Source organism: Heterocephalus glaber, unplaced genomic scaffold, assembly GCF_053883595.1.
Source record: "Heterocephalus glaber isolate CG9 unplaced genomic scaffold, H.glaber_assembly_v1.0 deba00000071, whole genome shotgun sequence".
NCBI lineage: Eukaryota > Metazoa > Chordata > Mammalia > Rodentia > Bathyergidae > Heterocephalus > Heterocephalus glaber.
Genome location: NW_028258137.1, coordinates 11,724,390 through 11,736,565, shown reverse-complemented (window position 1 = coordinate 11,736,565; position 12,176 = coordinate 11,724,390). Strand labels below are relative to the sequence as shown.

Genomic DNA, 12,176 nt, shown 5'->3' with positions numbered 1-12,176 from the left:
CATGGAACCAGAGAATAGACTGGTGTTTGCTACAAGTGGAAAAGGGAGAAATGGGGTCGTATAAAGTTTCAGTTATGCAAGATGAAGTTCTAGAGATCTGTTCTACAACATTGTGCATTTAAAAATTTGTTAAGAGGGCAGATCGTGTATTAAGTGTTCTCGCCACAGAAAAAAATTTTTTTAAAAGGGAAGGAAATTCCTTACCCATTAAACAATCATTCTCCATTTTTCCCTGCCCCCAGTCAAAATCTGCCTTTTGTCTCTGTGGATTTGTCTATTGTGGATATTTTGTATAAATGATACCATAAAGGAGTGTCATTTTGTGTCTGGCTTCTCTCACTTAGGATAATATTTTTGAGTTTCATCCACATTGTAGGGTGTATCAGTTCTTCCTTTTCTTGGTGGAGTGGTATTTTAGTGTGTGTGGCTATACTTCATTTATCCATTTAGCAGTTGGGGGACGTTCAGGCTGTTTTCCACTTTTGACTACAATGGATTGTGCTGCGGTGAACACTCACATCCAACTATTTGCTCGTGTAGCTCTTTCTTCCCTTTTTTCTTGCCTTAAGCACCCTATGCAGTACCATGTTTTTCCAAACCAGAAGTCAGCATGCCAGGCGTGTGCGTGTGTTTGGGGGAAAGTATATTAAGGGAGCAGCTTGCCTCATACTGCCTGTGCTCCTTCTATCCCTCTCCAAACCTTTTTCATCCTCTACCACCTGGCCTTCGGTTACTCCCACTTGGGATTAATCCCCTTCTGTCTTCAGGTACATAATATGTGATGCACATATCTTGTCTCCACAATGAGGTTCTTTCTTAAGGTCAGGGTCCCTCCTGGGCTGTGTACCCCACAGACCCTAGCAGTTTGGTCATCCAGCCAGTTCCTAGACCTGTACTTGTTCTGTGCCACCCACCCGCTGGTGACTAACCTTCTTGTCCCTCTTGCAGATGATGTGCTGACTAAAGATGCGGGTGAGTGTGTGATCTGCCTAGAGGAGCTGCTTCAGGGGGACACGATAGCCAGGCTGCCCTGCCTGTGCATCTATCACAAAAGGTACGAGAGCCTGGCAGGGGCAGCTCAGCCACGTCCCACATCCCAAGAGGCACAGTAGACCCTCATCACCAGCCATTCTGTGCCTCTTGATTATGGGACACTCTCTCCTCCACAGGGTCCAGACTGCTGTCAGGAAGGTTCCGTAACCCCAAGTGTAGGGTAGAAGTGAATTGCCCAAGGTTCAGCTCTGCTTTGACAGCTTGGATGGTGGGAGTGGTGGGGAGACTAGAGCCCCGCCGCTTAGAGGTGCGACAGATTCCACCTGGAGCTTCGCTCCCCCTTGGTCTCCCTCAGCCTGTTCTTCCTACACCGGCCCCTCAGCTCCACAGGGTGAGACCGGCAGATCCTTGCCGCTCTGTGGGCACCCAGAGAGAGTGGCGATAGTAGCGTAATGAGGTTTGGCCACAGCTCCAGCTTTTGGTTTCCAACCAGAAAAACGACCCCTCTTTGCCCAAGATGGAGAGCACCCTGTGCTCCTGTGGCTGCTACCTGCCTTCTGCTTTTTGAGCCCAGAGCTGCTTTTGGCCCCAAGCAGGCCTGACCTGAGGCCACTGGTCTACAGGCCAACAGCCTTGTGTGGTACATGGATGTGGCTGGTGCAGAGACCCATGCCTGACTTAGGGGAGAGCTGTGCTTCTTGGTCTCTGTCCCAGCACACAGCCCTGCCGTGTCCCAAGGAGGCACTAACTGGAACCAGAAAGCAAAAACCAGTCCTGGGGGAAGCTTATGCAAATGATCTGTCTGCTTCCTGCCTTTAAAAATGCCCACATGCGGTTTACCTATCAGGCAGCTGTCTTGGGGCCATTGCTGTTCCTCTTTTGAGGCAAGCAGTCCTGTGTCAACACTGGAGACAAGGGATTCACTGAAAGCCTCCTCCTTGGCTCCCTTTCTTAGCAGTGTCATGCAGCCCGAGGTCCTGTGCCCCTTCCTACCTTCACCAGGAGACTTGGGGTTCTCCTGAGTGAGCACTCACTGGGGAGGTGGTGTCATGGCTGCACTCTTCACATAGGAGGGACTGCTCTCAGGATCCCAGAGCTGGGAGCCTGGCCAGCCTGCCCTGTCTTTGTCCTCATTCCCCATCCCTCAGGCCTTGGAGCTAGTTGACTGCATAATTGACCACAGTACACGCTCCGATCACCTGCCCCTTCTCCCTGGTAGTTTTTGCTGCCCTCCCAAATGCCTTACACTCGGGCCTTGGTCACTTTCAAAGCCACTGCTGCCCTTCCTGCAGCAGCAGATCTACCTCAGCCTGTGCCCTACCCCTGCCGACTCCTGCTGAGGCAGGATCACTCTTGGTGCTCTCCCTTCTCCCTGCTTCAAAAAGGAAGCCAGGATCATCTTTCCACGGGGTCCTTTCAGGAGAGTGTCCCTTGTCTGGGGTCTCTGAGCTCACTTGCTTTCCCCTTGCTGCTCCCCACCCCAGCTGCATAGACTCGTGGTTTGAAGTGAACAGATCTTGTCCAGAACACCCTGCGGACTGACCCTGCCGGGCTTGCTTGCTGAATCCTCTCAAAGGTGAGCTCGTGCTTGGGGGTGCTCTGGGCTCCATGCTCCAGGAACTGGTCTGTGGGGGTGCCTGGTGATGGGGAGCTGGGCTGCCCTGGCACAGCCTTCCAGGAAAAAGCAGGGGTGAAGGAAAAGGCAGCAGCTCATCAGTGTGTAGTCTTGTAGAGTGCAGAGGCTTCCTGGGGAAGGATGAGAGGCGCACACAGGCATGCACAGGACCATGAAAAGCATGCTGGGAAGAGGTGGAATTAGTTGGGGGAAACCCCAGTATATTCCGGACATCGGGGTAAAGCTTCTGAGCTCCTACACCAGTAGGAGGAGCAGGTGAGCCCCTCATGGGGCTCTAGGTTTGCAGCTCTGCCCCAGCCATACTCACCTCTCAGGGTCTCCTCAGACAGAAAGTGACTTTCACTTTGTGGATAGGTTCTCAGTAAATACACAGCCCATGGCACCATGTATTGTGGGCTGCAAAGTGCTTGTCAGTGGTCATTTTACTGCCAGCCCTCCCTGCCAGTCACCTCCCACACCCCCTTCCAAATGAATCTGAGGCCTCTAGGCCAGTCTCAGCCCCTCCGTCCTGCAGCACAGGGTCCCGATGACAGCAGGCCAGGCCCTCAGTGCCCTCCCCGACGTGGCCACTTGTGTCCCCGGGGTTACCATTGGGTCTGCCTCTCCAGTCTTCCCCAGGGCACCTTGCTTTACTGTTGACCACTCTCTCCTGTCCCCTGCCCTACCTGTCCTTTCTGAGTTCTGAGCTGGCGTTTTCTTTCTTCTGGTAAACAGATAAAACAAAACCCCAGAAAAATAAAAAACCCCAAAGCCCAACTTGACTTCATCTCACTCACATCCAGAGGTTTTGGGTCTCTCTCTCTCTCCCTCTCTCTCTCTCTCTCTCTCTCTCTGTTTTGTTTTCTTTTGTTGGGTTTATTTTATTTCTTCCAAGTAAATGCCCAGAACAGTTGATGATGTCAGATAAATCAGGGACATTTTCTCTTTTTACCTTCACTTCAAAAACTGACAAGGGGAGAAGAAAAAGCAAGGGTGAGAGTGAGGCAGAGGGAGTGGAGCCTGGCCTGGGGTGCGGTCCTAATGCCCGGCATGATGTTTGGCTCTGGGGAAACCGGCCAGCCTACCCTTGGGGGGACACTCGCTGCCACCACGAGATGCAGCACCGGCCCTCAGCCAGACAGAGCGCAACTGACTTATTCCGATCCACATAGGGACACACGGCCCCTGTTCTGAGAGGCTCATCGGACACTGGGGCAGAGCTGAGCTTGGGACACCAGTGGGAATGGGGGACTCCTTCTGCACTGACTTGGACAGCGGTTCTCCCTCCTCCCTGAGGACACCAAATCGGACGAGAGAAGAGTGAATCGACTGCTTATCCTTCCCCTCCCCCCTCAGCCCTAGGAGGGAAAGGGCATTTTCTTTTTCACCTTTGAAAGGCATTGTGGGTCTGTCTTTAAAGTGTTTACAAAAAAAATTATATAAAAAAAAAAGTCGTGTCGACTGGTGTTTTCCCTCGTGATGTTTACAGATTGCTGTTTGCTGTCCAGCTGTAACCCACTCAGTGACAACCGGACATAGTCACAGCCTCGCCGCTCGCCCTCCGACGGCACTTGGGCACACACAGTCTCATCCTTTGCCCAGCACCCTGACAGCTCTCTGCATCACCAACCTCTCTACTTTGGGGTGGGTTTCTTGGTTGTTGTTGTTATTGTTTTGTTTTCTATTTTTTCCCTATTTTTCTGGCTTGGTTTTGCACTTTTCTTCTCTTTGAGACCCTGATTGATAACTTGATTTCATTGCCAAAACAAATGCCCGTCAAGGACTTTCTCCCACCTCCAGCCTCATGTCATCCCCCTTTTTTCCTCTGCTTCTGGTCAGTTCACAGGATTTAACAATCACAAGTGTCCTGCAAAAATGCCTGAACATTTTTCTTAGGCCCTTGTGGATTTTTTTTCCCCCCAGAAAACATGAATAAAAGACTTACTGGAGACACACGTACCGAGACCCCTTTTTTCAGGCACTCTGTTTGAGAACATTTTAGCCATTAATGTTCACATGTGGCATTGGCCCATGCAAGATAGGTTTCTGTATTTATATATTAAAATACAAAAAAAACCTTCATAAAATGTTTAAAAAATGTTCGAAGCTTGGGAGAAAAGCTTTCTTCATCAGTCAAGGTGTTTTGATATGGTATTAAAATAATGTCTAATAAAAGATACACTGTGTGATTTTATTTTGATGCAGTATTGTTACAGGATGAAGAACTGGGGACAAAAGCCCGTCCTCCACCCCTCGCCTACCTCCTTAGCATTCCTGCAGGTCCTCACTGCTGTTCCTGGCTAGCAGGGAAGGGGTGGTTCCCATGTTCACTAACCCCCTTAAGTGTTGTGGAACCAGTTGCCATCACCTGTGGAGTGGCAGGGATGGAGCTTTTCTGGAAAGGTCTGCAAGGGCAAAGCTTTTGGAGCCACCGGAGGCCACAAGGATGTGGTTCATCCAGGTACCAAGCAGCCCAGCACTCCTGCCCCCCTCAGCCTCTGCTCCCCATCCCACATCCGGCCTGCCTGTTGCTCCATCCGCATCCCAGTGCTGACTCATGGGCATACTTCATTGAGGCCCAGGAAGGGGCCTGGTTTGAGGCCGAGCCAGCTCAGAACCCTTAGCCAACCACTCAGGTTCACAACAGTTGGCAAACTGTAGGCTGGCCAGGAAGCACAGGGCAAGGGGCAACAGTGCCTGCCCAGTCTGTTTCCAAGCCAGGGAGCTACACTCCAGGGCCTCCTCCTGAGCCAGCCAAGGACCCTCCCAGGCCTGCTGTTTGTGCTTTTGTGCAAGGGCATTCCCTGCAAGCCAGTGGGCATGTTCCTTGCGCTCAGAGAACTGAAGAAGAGTTGTGCTTCAGAGCCTCGGCTACACTGGCACCTTACCTGGGGTGGACACCCTAGGACTTAAAAATGCTGCTGTGAGAGGTGGTGGCCAGAACAGGGACTCTGTCTGTGGTTGTGCTGTACTTCTTGGCAGAATGAGAAAATTACTTCATTCATCCGAATATCAGATTGTTCGCATGTGAAGTGGGGACAAAATCATACAGCTCAGAGGTCACTGCAAGGGTCGGGATCTGCCCTGAAGGCCTGGCACATGCGCAGCAGGCTTCCTTGTAGCCTTGTCAACGCAAAGGGCACTGTTCTATTCACAGCACCTTCTCCTTCTGCCTGGCAACTGTGTCTCCCTGTTCTATATTTAATTCCACCAGCAAAATTGGTGGGGCAGGGCCCAGCTCTGAAGATTTCCTTGCCTGACCCCTGGACACAGAGAGGGAGGCTTCGTGTGCCCACCTTGGCAGCCCGAGCCCAGCTCCTTCGGTGGTATCACAGTGAGCCAAGTGGTTGTGCACTGGGTGAAGTGTGGCTGGGACCCAACTGGGTGCTATTCCAGGCCCCCGTGCTCATCTCCATCCTGGGTGACTTTGCTCCCACCTGGTACACTGCAGCCCACTGCTGGATGCCACATCCTGAGTTCTGACCAGGTTGTCAGCACCTGGCGTGTGAGTGAGAGCGATGTTTGTGACCTCCATCCACACAGCTCTCCAGAATCCTTCATTGCCCCTGCTCTGCCTTTCTGGGAGGGAAGAAAGCATGAAGGAGACTGCTCATCTAATAGCCATTTAATGGTGTTGAAGTTTATAGGAGAAGGTCATTAACCTTCGGTGATAGATGCTGAATTATATAGTTGAATGCTTTCAAGAAATTTGTAATCTAATTCTAAATGGTTTCCCCAAAATACACAAAGCAAATAAGGCAAGAGCGTCCATTGTTGAATCTTCAGTGGCTGGTATTTCAGTGAATGATGTATTTGTTTCCAACTTTTCTGTATATTTGGAATTTTTCTTAATAAAAGAAGTTGTGGGTAAATGGCTGTTTGTGAGTGCCCATTACCTGCTAAGCACTGGAGGGCACATCAGAGAAAAGTCCCACTGAGGCAGATGGCCACTGCAGAATCTTCCCTAAGGTTGGTGGGAGCAGGTGGTCTAGAAGGGGGGTGGCCTGGAGAGTGATTTCCATGGTGAGCATGCTCTGGCTGGTGAGGGAAGAGGGCCCTGGGACTTGCCACCAAACCATCCTTGGCATAACCTCTGCTCCCAACCAGGTCAGCCACACAGGAATGTCACAGAAGAGTGTCCTCAAGCCCCCATCCGTTGCTGTCTGCTAGGCCTAGTGTGAGCACAGAGTCCCAAGAACCAGGGTTGGACTGAGGAAGTCCCAGGATGGCTGCCTCTGCCCAGGGTCTTGTGAGAGGGGTCTTAAGGGGCCACCAGGGCTTTGGGGAGGGCGTGAGGTGAGCAGGAGGGTACAATTGACCTCTACTGGCTCCTTTGCTCCCCCCACCCATCCCCTTCACTAAGAAGGTCAAAGGACCCCCTGGGGTGGGGGACATGGACAGCACTCCAGGCTCGTGGGACCTGCAGGGGTTAGGGGCTAGACTGACCACCTAGCCCCTCCCAGACCCTGGGAGGTGGGTGACCCAGAGCCAAGAGCTACAGGCATTGGACAGAGGAGTCCTAGGCCACAGCTGCCCACAGGAGACTGTAGTGTCTGAGCTTTCTGGTGTCAAGCGCCCTCTCGTGGCCTTAGGGGGATTAATTATCGAGTACCCTAGATAAAGGCTCTGGCCAGGGATCCCAAGACATGCAGGCTCCAGGCTGGGCTGGCCTGGCCTTGGGGAGCAAAAGCTGGTAGGATGATTCATTGAGCCACATGTGGGACAAGGAGGATAATCTTCCATTTCTCAGAATCAGTAGCAGCTGCTTGAAGAATGTGTTCAGGATGCTCTAAGACCCAGTTCAGGCCTGGTGAGGCTATCATAATTGACCTCCACTATGGACAGGTCCTCCGCCTGAGGTTGGGACAGAGATCTAGCTTCCTTCCAAACCCTGAGCAACATCCCCCTCCCTAGCCGCCCTAAGTGAGGACAGGCCCAGAACAAATGGGTCACTGGGCCCAGGACAATGACTCTGGAGGGGAGAAGGCGGTAGCTCTGGGAGATGCTGCCTGCTGATCTCCAGACAGCTGCAAATACATTTCAGATTCATTTGGGGCACCCCAAAGAGAAGACCTACCATCCTGAGGTGGGAGGGCCCTTCCCATTGTAGGAAAGCAGTGTTCCTGTCACCAGGTGTGGGTAAAGGGTCCTGGGCCCCAGAGTGGAGAGGTGTCTATCATGGGGTGACCCACACCAGCTCTCCCAACCAGGACAGATGTGTAGAGTGCAGAGGAAGCAGCCTCCAGGTTCCTAAGGGCTGCAAGGGGGTCAGGAAGGAGCCCAGCTTCTCTCTTGGCCTTCTGGCTGTAAGCCCCTACTACAGAGGGCTGGCAGAAATGGCATCAGCCACCATCCATCCCTTGCAGGGCTGGTGTTTCCAGAAGAGAGGCTGTGTCATCTGGGGGCTTGCCAGCCAAATCCTCGGAGCTCCTCACAGCACCTTGCCTGGGTTCATGAGGCCTCGGGGGTCCAGCATGACCTTGAGCTGCCGCATGGTCTCCAAGCCTACAGGGCCTACCTCTTCCTGTAGCAGCTGCCGCTTGCCAATTCCAATGCCATGTTCCCCAGTGCATGTCCCATGGAGCGCAAGTGCCTTCCTGAGATGCCATGAGAGGGATCCTTAGCAGGCTCTTCCCATCCCTTCTGCCCTCCCCCACTCCACTAGGCTCCCACCTGCCCAGCTCTTCTGCAAAGGTCTTGACCCTCTGGAGCTCCTCAGCATCATCTGGGTTCATCAGTAGGAGGCAGTGGAAGTTGCCATCACCCACGTGTCCGACAATGGCTCCTGGGGGCCCAGAGGACGGAGCAGTCACTACCAGCTTCACCTGCCCGTGGCCCGGGCACTAGTCAGCCCCAGCACCTCCCCATCCCACTCCAGCAGCAGGTAGGCAGAACCTGTGAGTCCCGAGGCCTTCAGCTTCTCCTTGGCATGCACCAGGATCTCCGGCAGCCGAGAGATGGGCACACACACATCGGTAGAATAGCCCTGGGTCAGAGGCCAGCCTGTGAGGCTCTGCCCTTATACCTGTCTGCTGGAGGTTACATGCAAAGGACGGGTCTGGGCATACCTGGAATCAGCTCTTGGCCTCAGGGAAGAAAGAGCTTGCTCTTATCTAGATGACTGGCCTGGGTGTGTGCACCAGGCCTTGCCAGCCCAGGCCTCACCACTCCCTGGGTCCCCCACCCTCAGCTGCATGCAAGGGCCCCACACCCCACACCACTGAGCCTCTGCAAGATTTGCCTGGGCCCCAGCCTCCCTTCTGGTTGGAATGACCACTTCCTCTCCCTGTCTCTTCCTCCAGGAGGCCCTCTCCCTTGTGTTTACTACTCCTAAGAGCCCAGCACTGCAGCAGCACCTGGTTAACAGGAAGGACTCCAGGCAGACAATGGTCCTTTCCTTCTAGGCACCATCAGAAACAGCTAGGTGGTGCAGTCTAAAGTAATGGGTTATAGGGCCGGGGATTTAGCTCAGTGGTTTCACCACCTGCTGCGCAAGCACAAGGACCCGAGTTCAATTCCCAGTACCAAAAAAAAAAAAAAGTAACGCGTTACAGTGCTGCTCAGTCAGGCAGCCCCCCCCCCAATCCCTGTAGGCCTCAGCCTGCTGCTGTGTACAGCAGGGTTGGGGGCTGAGGAAAAGGTTCTTGGGCCAAGCTATGGGTCCCACTTCCACCTCAGTCCCAGCTCACCTTGTAGCCTGGAGCCAGGGCCAGGAGTGCATACCAAGCGTTGTGCCGAGCTGTCCAAAGCCGGCTGCGCTCCTCTGCCTCCTTGGCCCAGGAGAAGTGGAAGGCACCATTGTGCTGGGTGATGGCCTCTGCAGTCAGGGAGGAAGGTTGACCCTGGATCCACACTGGGGGACCCCTGGCCCCCTTGTCTCACAGCCCCACCCTCCCCAGCACACCTGCCCGCTGCAGCTGCTCTGCCAAGGCCTGCTTGGAGCCATGGAACTCAAGGAAGAGCGTGGGTGCCACAGAATAGTTCAGCTTGCTGTACCTGTTGCAGGCGTCCATCATGACGTCATCCAGGAACTCTAGGACCAGGGAAAGAGATGGCCAGGTGAGGCCTGCCCTTCTGAGGACTCCGCACTGGTACCCTAGTCCCCGGCTCACCAATGCGGGCCAAGGGCACTGCACACTGGAGCATCTGTACAGTGCTGTCCACAGCAGCCTGGACACTGGGGAATGCACAGGTGGCAGCCACCGTTTCTTCAGGAGCAGGATGTAGGCGGAGGGTGGCAGATGTGATGAGACCAAGCGTCCCCTCAGAGCCCACAAAGAGCCCTGTGAGGTTGTAGCCAGCTGCAGTCTTCCTGGGCCCAAGACATAAGGTAGATGATTGCCCAGGCTGCACGATGGGAAATTTCTGTCCAGAAGTTGGGAGCTGGAACCCAGGGTACCATTCTCCTAGGCAGCCAGGTCTCACCAGGCCTCCTGCTTCTCTGATTGTTACTCTACAACCCAGATCAGCCTTGTGCAGGGACAATAAACTCCAGCACCATCTACTGGCCCATTTGCAGGGTTCCAGGCCTCACCCACCTATCCAGGAGGGAGGCTGGAGGAGGGAAGCCCATCAGCTTCAGTGCACACTAGGACCCCGGGCTGGGGACAGAGGGAGCTCACTTGAAATGACGACCCTGGCCTGCAGTGTGAAGCAGCCGCCCGTCAGGCAGCACCACCTCCAGGTTGATCACGTTGTCACGCATGGTGCCATAGCGCACCGCATTGGTGCCCGAGGCCCCAGTGGCCACCATGCCACACAGAGAAGCATCTGCACCTGGGTCTGGAGAGCAGAGAGCAGGAAAGGGCAGCCCAGGCAGGGAGAAATGGGGTCCTCAGAAATAGCCCAGCCCCAGTGAGCCCTCAGGCCCCAGAGGGAAGGTGCCCAAGCCCCAGGCCTACCTACAGGAAACCAGAGACCACAGTCACGCAGGTAGGTGTTGAGAGCTTTACGGGTGACACCAGGCTCCACCACCACAGAGAAGTCTTCTGGATTCAGCTCCCTGATCCGGTCCATATGGGTCAGGTTAATGCACACACCACCCTGGTGGCAGGGATGCCAATAAGGCCAGCTGGCCTAGTCTCAGGGCCACACACGGCCCCAAGACCCCAATCCTTTTCAGAGGCCCCAGCAGCCACACCAGAGCCCCAGCATGGCAGGTGGGGTTGGCCACAAATGTAACAAGTGTCATGAGACCAGACCTGGGGCACCACTCTACCTGCAGAGCGCACACTCCCCCCTCCAGACCGGTGCCTGTGCCAAATGGGATGATGGCCACAGCTTGGCTGTAGCACAGGGCTGCCAGCTGGCTGACCTGGTCCACATTCTGGGGCCACACCACAGCATCAGGAGGATAGCACCTGGAAGAAGACCTCAGCAGATTAGAGAGGTGTGGGAGCTGGTCCTGCTCATTTCAAGGAGCCAGGAGGTGTTCAGGGCCTGAGGCCACAACTAGGTGAGGGACAGAGAGCAACCCCTTGTTTGGTGAATGCCAGAGCAAGCCAGAACAGGTGGGTGGGCTTGAGGACAACCCAGGCCCTCTGCCCTAGCCCGGGGTTTCTGATACCTGTGCATCGATTCATCGCGCCCGTGATGCTCTCGGACGGCAGCAGCCATGGACACATGGGGGGTCCCCACAACTGCCTCCAGAGCTTCCACAAAGCCCTTGCTGAGTCCATGCTACAGGGGAGAAACAGGGTCACCCAAAAGACCTGGGTCTCATCCTGCCCCTGTGGCAGGGGAGACAGGTGGAGGCTTAACAGGTTGCTCTGTGGTAAGGCAGAGCCTGGGGAAGTGGAAACCAGACTCTCCTCCCTCCCAGCCCCCAGACCTGTGGTGCCCTGGAGCAGTAGCCCCTCCAGGGGAACAGCCCCCAGGTTACAGCCCGGAGTAGCAGGGCCATTGCGGGACTGCGACTGGGGTGCAGCTCTGGAGGGTTGGGGGAAGGTGGCACCTGGATCCCCGCTGTTCATCTGCCCATTGGCTGCACTAGGGGGGTGGAGTCTGCTTAAGGTGGTGTGGGTTTAAGGTGGCCCCTGCAAATCTTGCCAAGTCAGAGGAGTCTGTGGGTGCCAGGATCAACATTTCTAAATGAGAGGGAGACTTGCCAGACACATTGGGAAATAATGTCAGTAGCCACTCCCTGCCTTAGCAATCTGTGATGGCTTCCTGTGGCCCTTCAAACACAAAAGCCTTGTGGAGGGCTTAAAAGTCCTACTGGCTCTGTAGACCTCTCCATCTGCTCCACTTCCTTCTAACCACCCCTTTAACCTCCAGGCTCAGCTTCCCTTCTGGTTCCAGTCCACCAGCTCTAGCCAGGCTCTGGGCTTGGCATAGCCCATGCTCTCAGTTGGCACCAGCTCCTGGTACTCTTCTTGGGTGGCGGGGTTTTCTTCTCCTTACAAGCCTCAGGCTGGTGTCACCGGGCTTTCATCAGGACCAAGAGGAGGGGAGCACCCAGAGTCACTCCTGGAATGGAGTGGGGGTGGGCAGTGAGGCATGCCAGGAAGACTTCCTGGAAGAGCAGCACTTCACCAGGTAGGTGAAGACTTATGCATCTTTCATTTCC

At 54.5% G+C, this 12,176-nt stretch overlaps 3 protein-coding genes across 5 annotated transcripts in view; 2 read left to right on the top strand and 1 right to left on the bottom strand.

The window, feature by feature from the left end:
- Positions 1-4,785, top strand: part of Znrf1 (zinc and ring finger 1) — a 105,860-nt gene extending 101,075 nt beyond the window's left edge. Inside the window, exons 3-5 of one of the 2 annotated variants that reach the window (XM_004842845.4) lie at positions 949-1,054; positions 2,478-2,569; positions 3,781-4,785. In XM_004842845.4, the coding sequence (XP_004842902.1) occupies positions 949-1,054; positions 2,478-2,535 (164 nt within the window). In that variant the 3' untranslated portion in view covers positions 2,536-2,569; positions 3,781-4,785. The remainder of the gene's footprint in view (positions 1-948; positions 1,055-2,477; positions 2,570-3,780) is intronic. The other variant, XM_004842846.4, reaches the window with a different exon arrangement.
- Positions 4,786-6,218: 1,433 nt separating this feature from the next.
- Positions 6,219-11,597, bottom strand: Ldhd (lactate dehydrogenase D). The gene is made up of 11 exons (XM_004842843.3): positions 11,439-11,597; positions 11,175-11,287; positions 10,827-10,968; positions 10,510-10,651; positions 10,231-10,390; positions 9,721-9,920; positions 9,513-9,641; positions 9,298-9,425; positions 8,504-8,594; positions 8,282-8,393; positions 6,219-8,205 (listed from the first exon to the last, which is right to left on the bottom strand). Exons 1-11 carry the CDS (start codon positions 11,508-11,510, stop codon positions 8,040-8,042), a joined length of 1,455 nt encoding a protein of 484 aa, XP_004842900.1. The 5' UTR covers positions 11,511-11,597; the 3' UTR covers positions 6,219-8,039.
- A 126-nt stretch (positions 11,598-11,723) lies between these two features.
- Positions 11,724-12,176, top strand: part of Zfp1 (ZFP1 zinc finger protein) — a 49,200-nt gene continuing 48,747 nt past the window's right edge. For both annotated transcript variants that reach the window (XM_004842841.4, XM_087204452.1), the window contains exon 1: positions 11,724-12,145. The gene's annotated coding sequence lies outside the window, so the exon portion shown is untranslated. The remainder of the gene's footprint in view (positions 12,146-12,176) is intronic.

What these genes read in the sequence shown, in the direction of transcription:
- Ldhd (XM_004842843.3), bottom strand. Translation starts at nt 11,510, where the DNA reads ATGGCCCTGCTACTCCGGGCTGTAACCTGGGGGCTGTTCCCCTGGAGG. An exon ending in TGGTCTCTGGTTTCCTGTAG is followed by an intron (nt 10,391 to 10,509) that starts GTAGGCCTGGGG and finishes TCTGCTCTCCAG; the next exon opens with ACCCAGGTGCAGATGCTTCT. An exon ending in AGAGCAGCTGCAGCGGGCAG is followed by an intron (nt 9,426 to 9,512) that starts GTGTGCTGGGGA and finishes CCCTGACTGCAG; the next exon opens with AGGCCATCACCCAGCACAAT.